Source organism: Lepidochelys kempii, chromosome 9 (genome assembly GCF_965140285.1).
Source record: "Lepidochelys kempii isolate rLepKem1 chromosome 9, rLepKem1.hap1, whole genome shotgun sequence".
NCBI classification, from domain to species: Eukaryota; Metazoa; Chordata; order Testudines; family Cheloniidae; genus Lepidochelys; species Lepidochelys kempii.
In genome coordinates, this window is record NC_136388.1 from 36,242,584 (window position 1) to 36,264,619 (window position 22,036).

Here is a 22,036-nt window from a genome sequence, read left to right on the forward strand (position 1 = left end):
CACTCCCCCTTTCCTGGGAAATGTTGGATAAAAAGCCTCACCAATTTGCATAGGTGACCACAGACCCAAACCCTTGGATCTGAGAACAATGAAAAAGCATTCAGTGTTTTACAAGAAGACTTTTAATAAAAAATAGAAGTAAATAGAAATAAAGAAATTCCCCCTGTAAAATCAGGATGGTATATATCTTACAGGGTAATTAGATTCAAAAACATAGAGAACCCCTCTAGGCAAAACCTTAAGTTACAAAAAAGATACACAGACAGAAATAGTTATTCTATTCAGCACAATTCTTTTCTCAGCCATTTAAAGAAATCATAATCTAACACATACCTAGCTAGATTACTTACTAAAAGTTCTAAGACTCCATTCCTGTTCTGTCCCCGGCCAAAACGACTACAGACAGACACAGACCCTTTGTTTCTCTCCCTCCTCCCAGCTTTTTGAAAGTATCTTGTCTCCTCATTGGTCATTTTGGTCAGGTGCCAGCGAGGTTACCTTTAGCTTCTTAACCCTTTACAGGTGAGAGGAGCTTTCCCCTGGCCAGGAGGGATTTCAAAGGGGTTTACCCTTCCCTTTATATTTATGACAAAGCCTAAGAAGGATTGGACCAGTTTCTTTAACTTTGGGACAGGCCACTTCTGGATAGCATCCACTTTGGCCTGTAGGGGGTTGATAGTTCCTTGACCCACCTGGTGTCCAACGTAAGTCACTCTGTTTAGGCCTATTTGACACTTCTTAGCCTTAACATTTAGTCTTGCCTCCCTTATGCACTCAAGGACTTTTTGTAGATGTTCCAGGTGGTCTGCCCAGGAATCTGAAAATATGGCCACATTGTCAAGGTAGGTGACTACATATTCTGCTGATCCCACTAGGAGACCATCTACAAGTCTTCGGAAGGTGGTGGGTGCATTCCGCAGCCCGAAAGGGAGTACATTAAATTCATACAACCCGAGATGTGTGGTGAAGGCTGACCTTTCCTTGGCGGATTCATCTAGTGGTACCTGCCAGTATCCCTTGGTAAAGTCCAAGGTAGAGATGAACTGGGCCCATCCCAGTTTCTCTAATAGTTCATCTGTGCGTGGCATTGGATGGTTGTCTGGGCGAGTTACGTTTTTGTGTGGACTACCATAAGCTAAATGCTGTATTTCCCCATCTGGTTTGGGAACTAGAACCACTGGAGATGCCCATGCACTTTCAGAGGGGCGGATTACACCCATCTGTAACATATCCTGGATCTCCCATTCTATAGCAGTTTTAGCTTGAGGAGACACCCGGTAAGGTTGGACTTTAATTGGGTGAGCATTACCTGTGTCAATGGAGTGGTATGCCCATTCAGTCAGTCCTGGGGTGGCTGAGAACGTCGGCGCGTAGCTGGTGCATAGCTCCTTGATCTGCTGTTGCTGCATACGCCCAAGGGTCATGGAGAGGTTCACCTCTTCCACACCACCAGCACTTTTCCCTTCAGAGTGGACACCTTCAGGCCACTCAGCATCATCTCCTCCCTGGGCTGTAAACAGACAGACCTTTAATTCTCTTGAATAAAAGGGCTTTAGAGAATTAATATGGTACACCTTAGGCTTTTGGTTGGAGGTGGTGAATGCTATGAGATAATTAACAGTTCCCAGGTACTCCTGGACCATGAATGGCCCTTCCCACGACACTTCCATTTTATGGGCCTGGAGCGCCTTTAAGACCATGACCTGATCCCCTGCTTTGAAGGAACGCTCTCTGGCGTGTTTATCATACCAGGCTTTTTGCTCTTTTTGAGCATCCTGTAGGTTTTCTTTAGCAAGGGCTAAAGAGGTTTGGAGGGTGTTTTTGTAGGTTGGTTACAAAGTCCGGAATGTTAGTTCCTGGAGAAGGTGTAAACCCCTCCCATTGCTGTTTCACCAACTGTAATGGCCCCTTAACCTCGCGGCCATATACAGGTTCAAATGGTGAAAACCCTAAATTGGGATGTGGTACAGCTCTGTAGGCAAAGAGCAACTGCTGCAACACTAGGTCCCAATCATTGGAGTGCTCATTTACGTATCATGGCCCCCAAAGTTCCATTAACCTTCTCCACCATGCCATTTGTTTGATAATGGTAAGGAGTGGCAACCAAGTGATTTACCCCATGAGCTTCCCAAAGGTTTTTCATAGTTCCTGCCAGGAAATTAGTTCCTGCATCTGTGAGGATGTCGGAGGGCCAACCTACCCTGGCAAAAATGTCTGCTAGTGCCTGGCACACACTTTTAGCCCTGGTGTTGCTTAGAGCTACTGCTTCTGGCCATCGGGTGGCAAAATCCATGGAAGTCAGTATGTACTGCTTTCCTCTGGGTGTCTTTTTCAGAAAAGGACCCAGAATATCCACAGCTACTCGCTGAAATGGAACCTCAATGATGGGGAGTGGCTGGAGAGGGGCTTTGACCTGGTCTTGGGGTTTTCCCACTCTTCGGCATACCTCACAAGACTGGACATAAGTAGAGACATCCTTGCCCATTCCCTCCCAGTGGAATGACGTCCCCAAATGGTCTTTGGTCCTGTTCACCCCAGCATAGCCACTAGGATGATCGTGGGCTAAGCTCAAGAGCTTTACCCGGTACTTAGTTGGAACTACCAACTGTCTCTGAGGATGCCAGTCTTCCTGATGTCCACCAGAAAGAAAGAAAGAAAGAAAGAAAGAGTTTCCTTGTATAAAAGTCCTCTTTCTACAACAAATCTGGGTCGATTAGAAGAGCTGAGAGGTGGTGGGTTGCTCCGGGCTGCCGTCCAAGCTCTCTGGAGGCTTTCATCTGCTTCCTGTTTGGTCTGGAACTGTTCCTTTGATGCTGGAGACATCAGTTCCTCATTGGATTGTGGACCTAGGCTTGGTCCCTCTGGAAGCGATGTAGGGGATGGGGCTGTTTCCGTTGACTGTGAACCTCTCTCCGCTGGTGCTCTATGTTGGGGTTCAGACTCCGGCTGAGCCTCTGGTGTAGGGTTATTGGCCGCTGCCGGTTCAGGTTTGCTGGGGCTCTCAGGTGTTGGGGTTGCAAGTAGTGGATTCAGTGCTGGCAATGGGTTTGGTGCTGGTTGTTCCGCTGGTTCCGGTTCTGGGACTGGCTCTGTCTGGGTTTCTGGGACAGGATCCACTATTGCTGTTGCAGACATTGGCCTGGTGTCCGGGTCCATCACCTCTGACCGGGACCTGGTAGAAGTTTCCGGAACAGAGCTAGGCGTGACGGCTTGTTTAGCCTGGCTGCGGGTGACCACTCCCACCCTCTTGGCTAGCTTCACATGTTTGGCTAAGTCTTCCCCCAACAGCATGGGAATGGGATAATCATTGTAGACTTCAAAAGTCCACGTTCCTGACCAGCCCTTGTACTAGACAGGCAACTTGGCTGTAGGCAAATTGAAAGAGTTGGACTTGAAGGGTTGAATCGTCACTTGGATCTCTGGTTTGCTTATATTGGGGTCCACTAAGGAAGCATGGATAGCTGACACTTGTGCTCCGGTGTCCCTCCACGCGGTGACCTTCTTCCCACCCACACTCCCAGATACCCTCGGAGCAGAGGGAAACTGTGAGATATCTGGGCCTGAGGGACCTCTGGTGTGATTCCGGTGCAATGAACTGTAATCTGTTGGGGTTCTTGGGGCAGTTGGCCTTTACATGCCTCGGCTCGTTACATTTAAAACATTGTCCAACTGACGGGTCACTGGGGCGAGGTGGGTTGCTGGAGAATGGTGTGGCGGGACAATAAGGTGGCTGGAGGGTTCCTTGGGGGGTAGTTGTGGCCTTGGGCTGCCCCCGGTAGTAGGGTGTGGTCTGAGGTTGTCCCTTCTGGTATACACTCCAATTGTGACCAGTTTTTTTCTTTTCTGCCACCTCCACCTATTTGGCTCCAATCTCCCCTGCCTCGATTACAGTTTTGGGCTTCCCATCTAGGATGAATCTTTCTATTTCCTCAGGAACACCCTCTAAGAACTGCTCCATTTGCATTAGGAAGGGAAAATTTACTGGAGATTTAACACTTGCTCCTGATATCCAGGCATCCCAATGTTTCACAGTGTGGTAGGCATGTCGGGTAAATGACACGTCTGCTTTCCACCGTAGGGCTCTGAATCGCCGACGGGAACGCTTGGGTGTTAGCCCCATTCTGACTCTTGACTGGTTTTAAACAGTTCATACTGGTTCATATGTTCCTTAGGCATTTCAGCCACCACCTCAGCTAAGGATCCACTGAGCTGCGGCCTCAGCTCCACCATGTACTGGTCTGTAGAGATGCTGTACCCAAGGCAGGCCCTTTCGAAGTTTTCTAAGAAGGCCTCAGTATCCTCGCCTGCCTTGTAGGTGGGGAACTTTCTGGGATGGGAAGTGGTACCTGGAGAAGGATTGCTAGGGTTTGTTGGTATATTCTGCTGAACCTTTTTCCTTCTCCATCTCCAGTGCATGCTTCCTCTCTTTTTCCTTCTCCTCCAGTTCTTTGTCCCTTGCCTCCATAGCTCTCCTATGGGCAGCTTCTTGGTTCTTTTCTGTCTCTCTCGCTGCCTCCAGTTCTCTCCTATGGGCAGCCTCTTTGGCTGTTTCTGCCTTGGGTTCTGTCATGTTTGCCTCTCTGTTTTTAACTAACTTTATACCCGAGAGTTAGAAATAAAACAAACAGCTTGTCTTGTAAAATTTTGCTGTGCTGTAATATGATACCTATATTCTCTGATAGTGATTATCAGCCTACAGAAAAATCCTTAACAAACAAACAAACCTAACACCTTTGTCTCCAGTCAAATAGACAGAAAACCCCTCTAGTTGCTCTTAGGTAAAAAAAAAAAAAAAAAAAAAAAAAAAACTTCTTCAGGTCTGTGAAGACTTGTGAATTTCCCTGCAGAAGTAACTACCCTGCCTTTAGGTAGAGAAAACTCCAGCTCACAAAAGACAATTCCCTTTTGTCTCTGCTCTGGCCCCCAAGCAGAGACACAAAAAAAAAAAAAAAAAAAAAGCCTCTAACTGCTTTCAGCTTAAAATCTGCTTTCCAGCAGCCCAAAGGAGAAAAAAAAAATTTCCTTTTTAAAATCTGTGCTTCTGGTTCAAAAAATCTCAAATTGATCTCAAAATGATTTCAAGTTAATCCACTGCTCTGCCACCATGTCAAGGTTCCTTCCCCACTCTGAACTCTAGGGTACAGATGTGGGGACCTGCATGAATACCCCCTAAGATTATTTTACCAGCTTAGGTTAAAACTTCCCCAAGGTACAAACTATTTTACTTTTTGTCCTTGGACTTTATTGCTGCCACCATCAAGCATCTAACAAATATATAACAGGAAAAGAGTGCACCTGGAAATGTCTTTCCCCCCAAACTCCTCCCCAAACCTTACACTCCCTTTCCTGGGGAAGGCTTGATAAAAATCCTCACCAATTTCAATAGGTGAACACAGACCCAAATCCTTGGATCTTAAGACCAATGAAAAAGCAATCAGGTTCTTAAAAGAGAATTTTAATGAAAGAAAAAGTAAAAGAAAAACCTCTGTAAAATCAGGATGGTAAATACCTTACAGGGTAGTCAGATTCAAAACATAAAGAATCCCTCTAGGCAAAACCTTAAGTTACAAAAAGACGCAGAAACAGGAATATACATTCCATTCAGCACAGCTTATTTTATCAGCCATTTAAACAAAACAGAATCTAATGCATATCTGGCTAGATTACTTACTAAATTCTAAGACTCCCTTCCTTTTCTGTTCCTGGCAATGGCATCCCACAGACAGAGAGAACCTTTGTTTCTCCCCCTCCAGCTTTGAAAGTATCTTGTCTCCTCATTGGTCATTTTGGTCAGGTGCCAGTGAGGTTATCCTAGCTTCTTAACCCTTTCCAGGTGAAAGGGTTTTTCCTCTGGCCAGGAGGGATTTAAAGGTGTTTACCCTTCCCTTTATATTTATGACAGCAACCCACAAGGCAGTACAGCAGTCACCATAACAGCCAGCTACAAAAGCTGTGCAGGAAATAAACCAGACTCAGATTGATGCTCCTGGAATTAGTTAGGAATTTGTGTCCCACAGGCTTCCAAGTGTATTTTGTGCTTGGCCAAGGTGTCAACTCCAGTACTGGAGCAGATTGGGTATTGATGAAAATATAAACAATGCCCCCAAAACAGGTGAGATTACTGATTTGGTATGGAAATTACACAGCTGTGCCACTGGGCTGCTGTGATCCCATTAGAAAAGTTAGACTTATAAGTGTATTCATGACGTGGGGCCTCCTCTTTAGTGTGAACATTTATGTATGATGGTTTTGTCTATATGAGAGTGAACGTCTGTGCCCAGTGAGAGAGCTGGAGGTAGAAGAGCCAGGATTGTTTTATGTTAGGACTGAGGTGCATTGACAAAGCTGTGAGTGAGTTTGTGCAGTGCCTGCCCATGCTAATAGCTTTTTTTCTATAAGTACTGAAAAGAGATAGAGACAAGAAATACTGGCAGCAAGTGCAATGCTTTTAAAGAACACATTTCACTTCTCTGGCAAATGCTTTAATTAAAATGATGTTGTCTTTTGACAGATTACTGGGCAATTAAAGCCTAATCAAACCCAGCATACAATGGTCCTATGGAACAGTGTGGGTCCTATTCCCATTTTATGCTTAAAGGAACAGTATTTCCAAACATCATAGTAACAGAAAATTACTGGCCTGCTCATGCCCCCATGCAAATCACTGGCCAAACTCTCATTGCCTTCAATATGAACAGCCCCTTTATGTAATATAATTGTATTTTTGGATGCATATTTGTTTAAGGGAAAGCTGCTGCATTGGAAACCCTATTTGGAAATTCTTAGTTCACATTTTAAGAGAAATCCATTTTCTGCGAGATATTTTTAGTGCTAACTTCCTCTGAAGCACTATTGCCTTACACTATATATCATTAGATGTTGATATGTTTCCAAGCTGATCATATGATTTCTAAGCACAGCTTTTACTGCTTTCTGAATGACTTGTCTGGCAGGAGTCAGAAGGCTAAGTTGTTAACTGCTAACAGCTTCTTTTCTTTGCCTGAATTCTTACTGATAAAACATTAGAACAGCTTACAATTACCTTTCTTAGAAGGTCAGCTGTGCTTTATTCAGCTTAAGACCTCATTAGCAAAGATCCTTCTTCACACAAGCTGCCTATGTAAATGTAAAAATGTATTAGTCTGCAGAACAACTGCATGTGTGGGAACACACAACAACTATATTACTGAGAGGCATTTCAGAGCTGAACACTGGCATTTCTCATTGAGACACTGATATTTCAACATGACCTGGGAGAAACAGTCCATATTTTTGCATTTATTATTGCTCATTACATTTTCCAACTCAAGTAAGTTCACTGTATTTCAGAAAATGACAAGACGTAAAAATTGCAGCTCAGATCCTTCAGTGAGCCATAGCCAGTTTCTTTTCTCAGGAAAAACACCCTAAATGGAGAATTTTATAAATCTGTCTGTCTGTCAGTGCTAAGTTTACTGATTTGATACCATTAATTATTTTCCTGCACGTGATTATTACCAGTCATTTAAACTGCTCCTGTCAATTTTTAACAAACAGCTGGTTTATTTGAACTGGGAATTTTAATGCTTTCAGTTCCATTAAACTGGAATCAGAGAAGGATTATTATAAAAGACAGGAAGCAAATGTTCTGACATGAATTCGGAAGCACACAGAGAGAAAAATATCTTAATACTACATGCGTGTGTTTAGTTTCAGTGGATCAGATCAAATCTTTCCTATATCTGCATCCAAGCTATTTGGTTGTGATCAGATGATCAGAATTCAAGGAGGCGATTGGAGAGCTAACTGGCTGCAGCTGCATTGTAGGCTGTTTTCAGGGACAAGGAGCCACTGTTTTTCAAACATAGCATAAACATAGAAGTTATTTTGTAGGCTTCAGGATGCAGATATGGGTTGTGCTGCCAGCATTGTTCTGCTTCAAGCCTTTCGTTCTGTGGTACAGAGGAACTGTCCACATATTTGTAGACGACGACAACAGGAATTGTCACATGAAATTCTGCCACTGGATAGTGATGATGAAATGAACAGACCTAGAATCCTCACCATAATGGTACAGTATACTTTTAGCAAACAGACATAGCTGACAGGATTATTATTACAGATGTTATATGATTTATTGACTTTAACTATGTAGATGGAGGAAAAGAGCATTAGATAGACTGTTTGCAAGTGTGTACTAGCTTTCTGGTAGATTTGCTGTCTTTGTTATCAGAGCTGAAATTTTACTTTCATCTATAGCTAGAACTGTGAACTGCACATATGCTGCCTAAAAAGCAACACTGTTATTAACTTTCCTTTGTGTTTTGTGTTATAAGATATATTGCAAGCATTAGAACCATAATATTGTTTAAAGTATCTTATTTCACACTCTGAATTCCAAAGAGCCAGCTCAGAAATTGTGCACTAAGTCTGTTCATCATAGGAAACTTTGCCTCAACCAGGATGCAGACAGAATGTATAGCAAGGTGTATGCAAATTACTTTCCATAGGTCCTGCAACAGGCTGTTTGTATGATAAAAATCCTTTGCTGATTTTTTAGTTCCAAACTCTGAGCTACCCTTAAATGAAAAAATAAAATTTGTTAGCTAGCTAGTGAGTTTCTTGGTTCTGTATCTCCTTGTTTTGAAAGATTATCAGCCTTTAAATGAGTGTTGTTTGCTTTCTAAATTAGACATTTATTTTTAACTTAAGCTGTGATTGAAATAAAACAAGCACTGCAGGTCATTTATTAGGATTCTGTTTGATCAATCAATGTGTGACAGAGCATTTCCTTATTTAAAGCACTGTTTGAGATGAAGAATATATGAACTACTTCGTTACTGCAGTTCCTCTCTGGATATAGACACTGTTATAATTTTCAGAATTTTGAAAGGTTTGGATCTAAGTGCTGAGTTATAATCACTTGTCGTCTCTTATATAACAATTTGATACTGTATTACCATTATGTAGTAATCATATTAGAAAACCACTGCAGTCATTATTATAGACAGTACATCAGAGCCATCATGTACATCATTTGAATGATACAAAGAGACTCGTCACTAAAGCACATTATAAAGAAGTCCAGAGTGTGTTCACTGATCCCTTACCTTATCATTATGCATGTTGATTTGTATATAAGTGGGCACTGGGAACAATAGGTAATTTATACCTATTGTGAGATGAACAGAGCGTTAGAAATACTGTGTTGCAGTCATGGTAACTATGGTAAGACACATTGGGTCAGATCCTAGTAATGCCAGCTTACAGCGGCTGAAGATCTGGCCCAGTATTCATGGTGTTGATAACTTGTCATGGCAACAAAAGGGACTCTTTTCATCACTGTAGCTCTGATATCTTAAATCTGTTGTTTTAAACTCTGGTTCCCATATAATGCACAGTTTATTCCTTCAGTTAAAAGTTAAATAACTGCCCAAAGAGAAATTTAAAAATAATTGTGTCTCTGACACTAGTAGTTACTAGGATTGCATAGAATATGCTGTGACAAGGGACCTAAAGAAAGTGCAGTGTGAGAAAGTACTGACCACCCCATTTAATCTGTTATAATGCTTAGAGTAAAAGCATAGAGTCTTGTTTCAGTTCAGATTGGAGCTGATGTGCAATGCATTTTGGTAGCCCTGTCACAGTCCCAAATTACATATAATCTGGGCTGCATCACCCCCGCACCCCCCCACCCCCGGGAGAGGGGGCTAAGAAAGAGGATCTCCCTGCAAAGATCCCCTTGCAGTGTTCCTCCCAGATCATATTGTCAGGGGGTGGGATTTACCCCCACATGGAATGAAATGTGGGGTCTACCCACAAACCTGAGGGATTCTTAGGAATCCATAGGAGGTCAGTGCCAACCAGAGGGCCCTCCGCCAGCAGCCCATGTCCATTCCCCACAGAGCTGTGCTTCCAGGGATTCCTTCTGATCTCAAACGGATTTCCGTACTACAAAAGTGGCCCTGCAAAACAGGTACTTGAGACATAACTTCTCATGGGCCAGATCAGTTAGCGTGTGTTGCTTGGGCCCCACCTTCACCCAACGTGAGGCCACTCACTTTTATCAACAGCCCACTCAGTGTCCCCCGCCACCCCCCGTGCAGATCTGTATCCCACAGAAATCCCCCATAAGGCATCTTAGTAAATTGAGGGGAGGACATTGTTGATCCCCACTTCCTTGTGGGAGAGGGGAGATTTGGGTGCAAAGTCTAGCTCTCCATTTGGGCTGGTTTAGGTTTAGACTAGATTGAGAGTGTTGCCCACCAAAAAAGCTACTGAGCAGTAACAGGCTAAAATAAATGGTCTTTCCCTTGTGCATGTTTTTTTTGTTTCCCCAGATCTGAGGGATTATTTCATTCTACCATTAAAAGCAGTTAGTTACCATTTAAGTTAAATAGGATTGCACCTGAAATAAATTGCTATCAAGCTTTGCAGTTAAACTCTGTAATGATATGGAGCATGAGTAACTTCAAAAGAAAGAGCTGCTTTAGAATTCTTAAACATGGCAATAATATACAGTACTGTTTTTAGTAGATTTCATATGTTCGTTGAAAGGGCAGCATGAGAAAGAAGAATGATTGAAGGCTGCTTAATCCTAGTAAAATGTATGTATGAGCCTAACAGAATCTTGCTTGGTCTGTGACAGATCAGTGAAGTTTATGTATGGATAATGTGCTAGAGACTGTTACACGGACATGCAATAGAGCATTTGCATCCAACTAACGTTGGTCACGTTACAATGATTTCAGGAGCTAAAGTGATCGTGCCTGGTTTATTATGACGTTTTCATATTTGAAGGTACTAAGGGATTTGGATGCCCAAGGAATGCAGGATCAGGTCCTAAAAATACGACATACACCAAAAATAATTACATTTTGTGGCCGGATCCTCAGCTGTTGTAATCCAGTATTTCAGTGGAGCTGTCAGCTGAAGATCTGGTCCTGTGTCTCGAGGCACTTAGTCCATCTTTCACGGGAGAGTGAGTCCCATTTAACCTTTGTGCTTGTTGCACTGGAAATAGACGATAGGATAAGAATTTATTTCAGTATTAAGGTATTCAGAGAAGATTGTATTTTTTAAAGTATCTTCTATATGGAATAACTGCTCCAAGCATCCCTCTTGCTTCATACCTTGTGGAATTGTTTTCTCAAGCCTATTTATTACGTGGACCAGAAGTGAAATTTGTAAGTCACATGATCTAGATTAGAGAGCACTCTCTGAAGCACTGAATACAGCAATTTACCCCCAAAGTACTTCTAACAACTGGGCACCTGTACTTTATGTTCTACAGTTTTATAAATTAGCTTACACTTGCATCCCTCTTCATTCATCAACACAAACATTCTAATGTGGTTGTGGTTATCTCAGGAATTGTGCTTTACCACATCACATTCAGTAGGGTCAAGGATTCAGGGAGATGCAGGAGGATTTGGTTCCCCATTTTAATATGATTTCAGCCATTTGGCAAATGTAGGTGAAAGGAAAAAAGAGAGAGGAAGAGAAAAAGAAGGCAGAAAAATGAAAGAGAACCTCTCTTTATTTTTTCCACGGTAAACATCTGATGAAGTGAGCTGTAGCTCACGAAAGCTCATGCTCAAATAAATTGGTTAGTCTCTAAGGTGCCACAAGTACTCCTTTTCTCTCTTTATGAAGTTCATTTATTGCACATCAACTGACAAGGTCCTCTCGGTTCCTCAGCTCATGATGACTTTCACTTGAACATTTGATTCTTATTTATTATTTGTATTATGGTAACACCTAGAGCCTAGCTCCAACAGTGCTAGGCACTGCACCCACATAAAAAGATGGTCTGTGCCTCAAAGGGCATACATTTTCAGTATAAGATGAGAGACAGCAGGATACAGCAAGCAGACAAGGGAAACACAAGGTAACAGTGAGATAATTGTAAGTGTAATGGTCTGTGACCACTGTTTACCAACTGCCTAGTCATTGACATGAGCTTTATCACATTCACAGCAGAGGATTCTAGCATTCTAGTCATTACAGAAGACCAGTCTGATGTCTTTGTTGGCTGATTTTTTCAATTTATATTATATTATATTTATATAAATCCTGATTAGATGGATTACTAATCATTGTCTTAGATGTATCCCTAAAGGTACTTATATCTGGGAAATGGTATAAATGAGACAAGAAAAACAGAAAGAACTGCCTGATGGCTGAGGATATAACCTTGTCTCTGAACCTGAACAGAATCCTGGAGCCACAGGAAATGAGCATCCAGTGACCACTCAGGAGTTGTATGAATTGATTCAGTGTGATCAGTGGCTCAGCACTTAGAAGTCCATCACATTAATTCATACATCTTAGGAGGATATCCCATTGATGACCTCACTCCAATTCACTATGAAATCAACAATGTGCTTGTGTGGGTGTGAGCTTAAAAAAATCAGCACAGAATATAAACAATCATAAACAGTATGTGTGTAAGGGGAAAAACAAAAAAAGAAGAGACTCAAGCAAAGGAAAAAGTACTAAAAAGGAATGAATACCTCTCTGTATGTAGATTTTATTTAGAACTATGCAAATCAGTTGGTAGGTAAAGTGTTTAGAAAGGGAGGGGTAACATTTGGGGAGAAATTTTGCTTCGAAAGCACATGACTGAAAAGATCTTGAATTTTGCCTCCTGGATTGCTCTTTGTCTTTTCTGATGATACATGCTGTTGTATTTGTGACAGCTGATAGAATAAGAACAAAGGTTGATATTTGTTGAGGATACAATGGTTTTTCTCAATGTCCAGTTATACCCAAGCCAATAAGCTTTGTACTTTTATCAACATACTATGACTTGAACTCAGCAATAGCAAAATAATCATACTTAACTCCTGTATAACATTTTTCATCCCTTGATCTCAATGCACTTTGAAAAGCAAGGGAAGTATCATTATTCCCCTTTGTATACATGGACAAACAGAGAGGTTTGAAGTGACTTTCCCAAGTATGCTGTATGGGTCAGTGGCAGATACAGGTCAGATTCGGCTCTCTGTTACACAGGTGACAATCTGGAGAAAGTCTGTTGGGACAGATTCTCATCTCACTTGCATTGATGTAAATCGGAAGTAACTCCATGGATGTCAGTGGAACTGTATATCTATAAAACCAGTGAGAGTGAGATGAGAGTCAGGCCCAGTATGTTTTCACAGGGTCTGGAGACAGAGCCTTGTTGTGTGTCTGAAATGTAACTCGACAAAAGTGTTCTTCAGGTTCTGTTGCATAATACTTATTAATTTACATGTAAATTTTAATCTGTGGTGCACTTATCATTGCATCATATGTAGGCATTTACTTAATTAAAACCAATATAGTATCTGTACACCCTATAATAATTACCATCAATAGGTGCCCATCCCTACACATAATTTCAAGATCTCCCAACCATAATTCAGTATTAAGCAAACCCTTGGCCAAATAGAGGAGACTAGCACATTGTTCTGAAGGTCAGTAATCTAGGTTCTACTGGATGCCAACTCCGTGTGACAGAAAAGCTGTCTCTTAATTAGCCAAATTCTCTAGGGCTTGAGAGATCAAAATCAACAGTGCAAATAAAATATATATTATTTTTCCTTTTAGGGGTAAACTTTCATGTTTATCTTGATTTGTGAACACATTTGACATTTTCCTTTATGCTTTAGGTATAGGCAGGGCTTAAATTCAGCTGGAGTCCTCCAGAGTAGAGCTTCAGTAAATATTTTCAAACCCATGAGAGCCCCAGCAAGCCTCATGGGGAAGAAGCCCCAAGCCTTAGGGCTCTAGAAAATATTCTGTGAGAATTTAATCCATGGATATAGGGCCTTATCATACTCCCATTGCATACAATGGGAATTTTGCCATGGACTTGAGGAGGAAGCAGGCCTTTACTTTATATAAATTGTTGGCAAAAGAGTTTGGGAGTAGGGGAAGTAATGTAAATGATACATACAATGCATTTGTCCCATGAAAAGTTACTCTCCAACAGTACTATTGTGGGATTCCTTGATTATTGCTTTTCAGAGACTTTTTTCATGTAACAAATGATCTACACGCTCAGTGATGACTTCTCAACCTACTGAGTTCAGTAGGCTTGCACAGTTGTAATTGGTTGGAACTTAACAAACAATTCTGTTGATGGTGGATGAGAAGGTATAGAATCCATCTCACTCAGTCTGAGCTGGGTTGGGTATGCTGTGTTAAAAGAAGTAAACTTCTTTTGCCAGTGTAGTCAGTAAGAATTGTTGAACAAGTGCAGGGAGTAGTAAGAAGTAAGTAAGTAACTCAGTAAGAAATAGCCATTTTTACATAGTCACTTTTCAAAGTAAGGTGCATTTTCATTCTCTACAGCACTGTAATTCTGCTTAAAGGGTGCATATTATCTGAAAAGTGACTGTTCACTCAGTTCTGAGCAGATCTTCTCCTTTGGATATCACTAGTTATGCCTCTGATAACTTCAGTGACACATTTATTATTTATTTAATTATTTATTTTCTCCTTCTGTTAGACCTGCACAGACAGTTCTAATACAACAGAATGAACTGGATTTTATTCTGGCTTGCACACTTATGGAATTGTTAACTGAATTCTGGTGGTGGAATATTAAATGTGTGTGTTCAGAAAGCTAGAGTTGAATAAGCAAAGCATCCTCCCACAGGGCAAAGAAGAGCCTGTCTCTTGTTTGTGAGAGGTAACTTATCTATTATTAAGCAATCTGCAGTTGTACAATGGAGGCAGAAATTAAGGGAACAGAGAAAAGTCTGTGGCAGTATCATCCTGCAAAAGCAACAATGTTTAACTAAGGGTGCTGTGCTTAAGCAATTTGTAATAGTATAATATGTTGCATATATATGGTAATTCACAGGTCTGAAATGCTCTTCAATAAATAATTTTAAATAATTTGTTCTCCATAATGTCCCTGTAAGATAAGATTGTTTGTTCTATTACCCCAATTTTACAAATGGGGAAATTGAGACAAAGTAAAGTGACTTGTGCAAGGCTACGCAGCAAGAAGGTTGTAGAGATGGGAACAAAATTCAGGATTTCCTGACTTTGATCATTTGTAGCCACATATTTCTCTGTTCTTCCCAGAGCCTCACATTGTGAACACATTTATACACAAATATGTTCACATGCGTGTTTGAGCTACTTATCTGGACCACCGTCTCTGATTCCTTGTCAACAATTCTGTCTGACTCTAGTTCCAATAAGCTATAAAAGAGATTGAATTCTCTAGTTGCTCTTCAGATTCATCTCTTGATTTGCCAGTCCATGAGTTCATGTCTTCTGAGGCTGCAAAGCTACACACGTGCATGTAGAGAGAATGGATGCAAGGAAGGAGATTCCCATGGAGGATGTCCTGGACCCTTGGACTTGGGGGAATGAGTACTCTTTAGGGTGGGACCTCTTTTGATCCTGACATGTTACTTCACATAGGACCCACCCAAACGAAACTACCCAAGAAGGCAATTCCTGCATTGATGATTGTTCTCTCTCTTCTTCGTATAACAATTTCATGTAAACCAGTGTGCCGATATTCCCTGAGGACCAACTATGGGTAGAATTTCTTTTCTCGCAGTAAAGAGGTAGATATAGATGTAAATGTTAAGACAGAGACACACTAGTCAGAAATAATCACAAATATTTTTCCTGCAGTCTCTAATATTCCCAAATCTCCATAATAATAAATTAAAGAATCCATCTTTCCTTGGTGCAAAGAGGCAGAATCATTGGCTTCAGCAGATGGACCCAGATTTACACTTCAGTAGATAAAGCAGTGACCCTAAGATCAATAGATAGAATCTGAACTCAGGAGTTCTACAATGTGAAATTGACTATGTTGTATATCTTCCTAGATTCAAAAGTCTGTGCTAGTGCATTATTTTACCCTATTGTACCATGGAGATTCTGTTGTTTCCTATTAAATATATACCATTACCATTGTTAATACATCGTTAGCAGTATGGTTTAAAGATTTTAAGTGAAGCAATGTTTTGCTGGTAGTCTATTTTTTGCCAAAACAAAGCCATTTCACCCTTCTCCTGTTAGACCAAAACCAAACCAAAATCTGAGTTTCAACTTATCGCTTGATGGCTTTTATTTTGTGGCTAATGTACTCCCTTGCCTCCTCAATCTCTTTTCCGAGAAATCTATTGGCAAATTTTACTTCCAGGGGTAAGTACTAAGAGTAAAACTCAGCCTAACAGCAGCCTGCAGTAAACAAGTCCAGCTTTTAGAAAAGTCTCTGGGCCAAAGTGACAAACTAGTATAACTTAATTTGAACTGATTTGACACTCTATGCAAAATGAGTGTAACTGGATGGCATTTAGGTACCAAACTGATGGGTGTGTTCTACAAACCTAGGCAAGTGAATATTTTACAAGCCAAGAGGGTGCAGCAGGAAAAGCAACTGACAAAGAGGATGTAAAGTAGAGAAGCACTTCCCCCACCATCGCCTCTGCCCAGATTTAATTTACTCCCTGTACCATCAGAGCTCCCAGTCTCCATTTCTATTCACTAAAAAAGCCTGAAGTTGATTCAAATAGAATGCAAAGTAAATGTATGTTGTTCTGCACACCCTCAGAATGCCATAGCAGTGCCAGTTTGACTACTTTGCCATTAACATTCACATCCATTTCCTGACCAATGTACTGTATGCCCAATACATATCTTACACCAGCATTTATACCACTGCTTGACTTTGGCTCAATTTTTTATCTTGTTTCTACCAATGTAAATGCAGACTAGCTTGAGTAGAGTTCTGCTGGATTTAAATGGATATAAATGACTCTGTCCCAAAGTCTCTGGTTGCACACATGGGTGTGTTGACTTAACCTGGAAACAAGCAAGCACTGTAAGAGATCTAATGCATGAGCACTGTAAAGAGAAATGAACTATCTGAAAAAGCCAGCCATTGGCGGGGAAGGGGTGGGGAAAAGAGAGAGAGACAGAAAGAGATCAAGAGGCAAGGGAGAGCTGATTGAGGAGAAAGAGGGAAGTCAAGTGTAAAATACTTTTTTCTTCTCATCTCAAATAAAACTGGTATGTTGCTGTTAAAATATATATTTGTAAAATTTACTTTTTAATCACTGGCTCTCATTAATTTGTCTTGATGCAGCAAGATGTTCCAATCAATGACATGGCTTTTTTTCTTCTTTTTCTACCTGGAAGATGCTTGGGGCTTTTTTTTTTTTTTTAAAAGGCCTATTCTTCCCTTCTTTCCACCCCTCGCCCCCCCCCCCCCCAGAAAAAAGCCTTGATTGCTGGATAAATATTTATCCAGCTCACTCTTGGTTAGGTTAGAAAACTGAAGGAAGGGAGTGTGCCAAAGCTGTTCCTGCTGTTCCAGGTTCAGATACAGTTTTTCTTCATCATCAAGCAATCGCAACTCACAGGGCTTTATTCTGGTCTCTGCTATACCCATGTAAATCCAGAATAGCTCCATCAAAGTCATCAGTGTGGCTTATTTCAGAATCTGGCCCCATGCAAATGGCCACTGCTCTTGGAAGACTGGTAGGTTAATCAACAAACAATTACTCTCCCAATTTTCTAGCTGACCCCCATCAAATGAATGGCTTCTAATGCCTGCAGAAGTTGCACCTTATTAAGTACCCTTCCTAGCAGCCATAATTTTGGCCAGAGGAGTAGGGGAAAATGACAATGTCTCCTGCAGGAACCTTCCTCCCTGTCTTTGCACAACAACATCCTCTAAACAGTTCCAGGGTTCATTCTTATAAGAACGGAAAAAGGGTGGTTGGTGTGTGTGGGGGGTGGGGGGTGGAGGGAATGGAAGAGGAGGTAGAGGGGTCAGATTTTGCTGTTGATCAAGTTTAGGTACTGAATGGCTGAGGGATAAAGTGGTGATTGGATATAGAGATTTTCACCTGTAGATCATTGGTTCAGATCTGACCTAGGCTGGGATACTCACTGAAAGGCATTAACTCTTGATGGCCACTGGTGTGTTATAGTAATGATAAGGTACATTTTGGGCCTGTTAACCTTGACTGTGTCCCTAATATGTGCTCCTAAAAACTGATTTGAAATCTTTTCTAACATTTTACGATTGTGATCTATTATTTAATCCAAAGCACATATTGACAATGATTAATTTGATTGTTTGTTTACTGTATATAGTGTTATACTAAACTAATATCCAATGAAAAATAAACATATTACAGCGTTTTCAGACTTGCTGATGTCTCCAGGATCACTCTGAAACAGTATAAAACATCTTTATAAAACATCTATTTTCTGTTTCCTCTTCCTTCTCTCTGTCTGCCATCTATCACACCCTATTTTTTTCCCATTACTTTTGGTATTTTCTTGAAAGTACAGAGCCAAATTCTGTTCTCAACTACACTGGTATAAATCCAGCCAAATTTACCCTGGGGCTAGGCTTTTGTAATACAGCAATGGTCTGGTCATAGGATTCTTATACATGTCAAGAATGGAACAATTAAAGGAGGTAGAATGGAAAATAGATGTGTTCCTACCTCAGACCAAAACACAGGGCTGCTATCATACAGAACGGTGCATATAATAATTTGAATAGTCTGCTTGACTGTATCAGGGGACTGTTTTGTACAGCACCTAGCACAATGGGATATTGATTCATGACTAGGACTCCTAGGCACTATGATAATACAAATAATAAGTAATAACCTCAGAGGTCAGCTATAAAACTAGCCTATTAGGAGTTGAAGATCATGCCGCTCACCGTTTTCTTTGGCTTTTCTGTAAGGTCTTGGGTTTGATCTATGACCTTGATGTCATCAGGATTTTTGTTTGGTCTAAAGGTAATGTACAGGGGAACACTTTTTTGGTACATATGAAGGAATTGTTTCATTTACAAGGATAAACTCAGTTAGTAGAAATAATTTTTAAAATGTAATTTGCTTGCTCAGGATATCCCCTTTGAGATGTTCCCCCTTAGTATATAATATCTGCAAACATGTTTCAGCAGTGTGTATAGCAGAACTTGGGCCACATCTGCCCTTTGGTACACCCCATTGCAATTGGTTGTGTAGGAGTGACTAAGGGTGGAAATGAGCCCAGTAGCTCTAAGCTTTTGAAACTTAATGTAAGGGGACTGTTGTCCCCTTACTAACATTCAGTGGGAGTGTTTTAGTTTCTAGCTCCCAGTACTAAAGGGGGAAGGGTCAATGGGGAATCAGGACCCTGAGACTGACAGCCCCAGAAACAATGGGGAGAGGCCAATCCTCCAGGTCAGCGTGAATGACAGGGCGGGCAGGCTAATCAGGAGGCCAGGGAGGTCCTGTCCTCCGTGTGAGCTGGAATTGCCTGGGTCAGACAGAGTGGGGCCGAGCTAAGCCGAGCTAAGGAGAAAGTAGGGGCCCAAGCTAAGCTGGGGAGCAGAGCTGTGCCAGATACAGAGTGAGCAGACCCTGTCCTGGGAGCAGAGCTGCAGCCCCAAAGCCAGAGGCACAGCCCAGAGAGAGCAGACTTGCCCTGGGAGGAGAGCTGCAGCAACCAGAGCCAGAGGGGCCAGAAAGCAGGTCAGTGCTGGGAGCAGAGTCACAGAAGCAGCCTGCAGAGCAGACCTGTCCTGGGAGCAGAGCTGTAGCAACCAGAGCCAGAGGGGCCAAAGCAGCAGCCCAGGGAGCTGGAGGCAGAGCAGCAGCAGCGCTGAGACAGAGTGGTGGAGCCTGAGCAGTCCAGAGGTGGATGCGGTGAGCAGCTGCGGAGAGCAAGGGGGGCCCTGGGCAGCGGGCCCAGCACAGGGAGACGCCTCAGCCAAGAGGCTCTGCAGGCCAGGCTTGGATCGTAACCCCGACAGGGCGGGCACAACGCTGGGAAGAAGGGTCCTACCACTTAGAGCCTGAGAGCGTGTGGCCACCACCAAAGCAAGTGTCCAACCCACAGCATCCCTGCAGCACAGTCAGGGCCTGAGAAGAAGGCCTGGGACTTACAAGGAGCAGACTGTGATGTGCCCTGACATTCCAGAGACACTGTTTGTGATGTTCCCTGCCACAGAGCGGGTTGATGTGTTTCCTTTAACCTTTCCCATTTTCCCTTATTCTTTTTAAAATTAATTGTTGATGAAATAACTTGCATTTGCTTTAACTTGTATGTAATGGTCAGTGGGTCAGAGAAGTGCCCAGTGTAGAGAGAGTACCCCGGAGGGGGACACCCTAGCCCCTGTCCTAGGTGACCACAGCAAGGTTGGGGATCGAGCCCCCCAGGAATCCTGGGCCCAGCCTTGTTGGGGTTACGAGGACCCTGCCAGACAGGAGAGTGGAAGGGGAGCCCTCAAGGGCAGGGAGGCCTCTGGGTGAAGGAAGTGGGACCGAGGACTCAGATCCTTTTGCTAGCCCACTTCACTGGGGTAGTGCAGAAGCCAGAAAAGTTCCCCACAAGAGCGGGACTATTCCCCCACTTACATTAAGGACAGGTTCCTAAGTGAGGGATAACAACTAAGCTAACTCATCTCTCCTCCTCCTTTATTTCCAGTGCTGCCATGACCCCAGCTCTTTCCCTGGCTTTCACTCCACCCTTCAACATGCTTAAGGAGCTTTTGTTCATCCCCCTTGGGCACCCACAGCTCCCTAGAAACACCAGGCACCAACATAGAGCATCCAGTCCCCTGTTCTCCATTCATCTGCCAAGTGGCCTCTAAGCATGCATTTGCTCTGTAACCCTGCTACACTAGGGTTGCTGAAGCTACTCTCAACCACCTACCACCAGCAGGTTCTCAGCATTAGGCCAGAGAGTAAAACAGGGTCCCCGAGGAAGTAAGGTGGACAAAGCATGAGCCTGGAGACAGGTTCTGCCAGGAGTGGTACTGCCTACCCTGACCTCAGAACCCTCACCTCTTCTCAGCACAACGTCTGCTATGGGCTTCCTCTCGTCTTTTGGAACTGGCCAGGTAAAAAGAGTAAAGTTCCTTGTAACTGGCCAATCCCTAAGAGTTAAAGACCTAGAATACTACAGGAAATGTTCATAAAACACAGTACATTTCAGCAAGCACTTTTTAAACTGAACATGAGCAGACAATAGGAAAGAATATTTCCTAGCAGAGCCAGTTCTGATATTCGCAAAAAGAAAAGGAGTACTTGTGGCACCTTAGAGACTTAACAAATTTGTTAGTCTCTAAGGTGCCACAAGTACTCCCCATTTCTTTCTGTGAACACAGACTAACACGGCTGCTACTCTGAAACCTCAGTTCTGATATTGGCTTTGTTTGTTTGTGAAGTCTCTGCAGACTTTAATATTTACAAATGTATTTGCTATTCACAATTGTTTGGCAGAACATATTTCAGCCTGTGGCTTGCAGGGTGGATTGATTTAAATCATGGCTATTTAAATCAGGAATTTAAATCATGATTTAAATCGCCACATGGAAAGCCTTGATTTAAATCATCAATTTTAATTAACTTTTCCATTTGTACTTCAGTTATTTTCTAAAGAATGGTGCATTCTCATTGGTTGGCTATAACCATCACCATATGTAGATTTACAACTAAATAGAACCTTTACACTAGATTTGGTACATCTTTTTGCTACCAGTTTGGGTACACTATAACTACATACATTTATTTAAGCAATTAAATGGCTTATTATTTTCAGATTCTTATTACTTGTACATTTTTAGTATGTCAGAAAATGGTGAATGATATATTGCTTATTATTAGATAATTTGTATCAAGCTGCATTGGGATGATAACTGCATTAGAATGGCTAATTAAACACACAAAACAGCATATAAATTTTATTTTTAGTAAACAGAACAATCCTAAAATACAGTATATGACACATTGTGCCATATTTGTAAAGTTTGACCTCAAAAGTTATATGTTTTTTTCTCTGATTCCTTCTTTATAGAGATAAACGGCCTTTAACTCAGAGTTTTTGATAAAGGCTCATGGATTCAGCGTACTTATTTTTAATTTAAATGCTTTAAGAGATTATAATAAGGTTAGGCCTTAACATATTTTGTATTGAATTCAGATTTCATTTTGAACAGGTTTATTTTTAAACTTAAATAGCAAAATAATAAAATCTGAGTTAAATAAAAAATCTGAGATTTTAAATTTTTTTTAAAATAAAA

At 41.7% G+C, this 22,036-nt stretch overlaps 1 protein-coding gene across 15 annotated transcripts in view; it reads left to right on the forward strand.

The window, feature by feature from the left end:
* The window catches only part of DOCK10 (dedicator of cytokinesis 10), a 245,032-nt gene that overhangs the window by 36,480 nt on the left and 186,516 nt on the right, over positions 1-22,036 (forward strand). For 7 of the 15 annotated variants that reach the window (XM_073359906.2, XM_073359915.2, XM_073359908.2 and 4 more), the window contains exon 1: positions 6,715-8,050. The exons of 1 other annotated variant lie outside the window; for it this stretch is intronic. In XM_073359906.2, the coding sequence (XP_073216007.1) occupies positions 7,889-8,050 (162 nt within the window). In that variant the 5' untranslated portion in view covers positions 6,715-7,888. Of the gene's footprint in view, positions 1-6,709; positions 8,051-22,036 lie in introns of those variants that run through there. 7 more of the 15 variants (XM_073359918.2, XM_073359919.1, XM_078854439.1 and 4 more) reach the window with 4 other exon arrangements.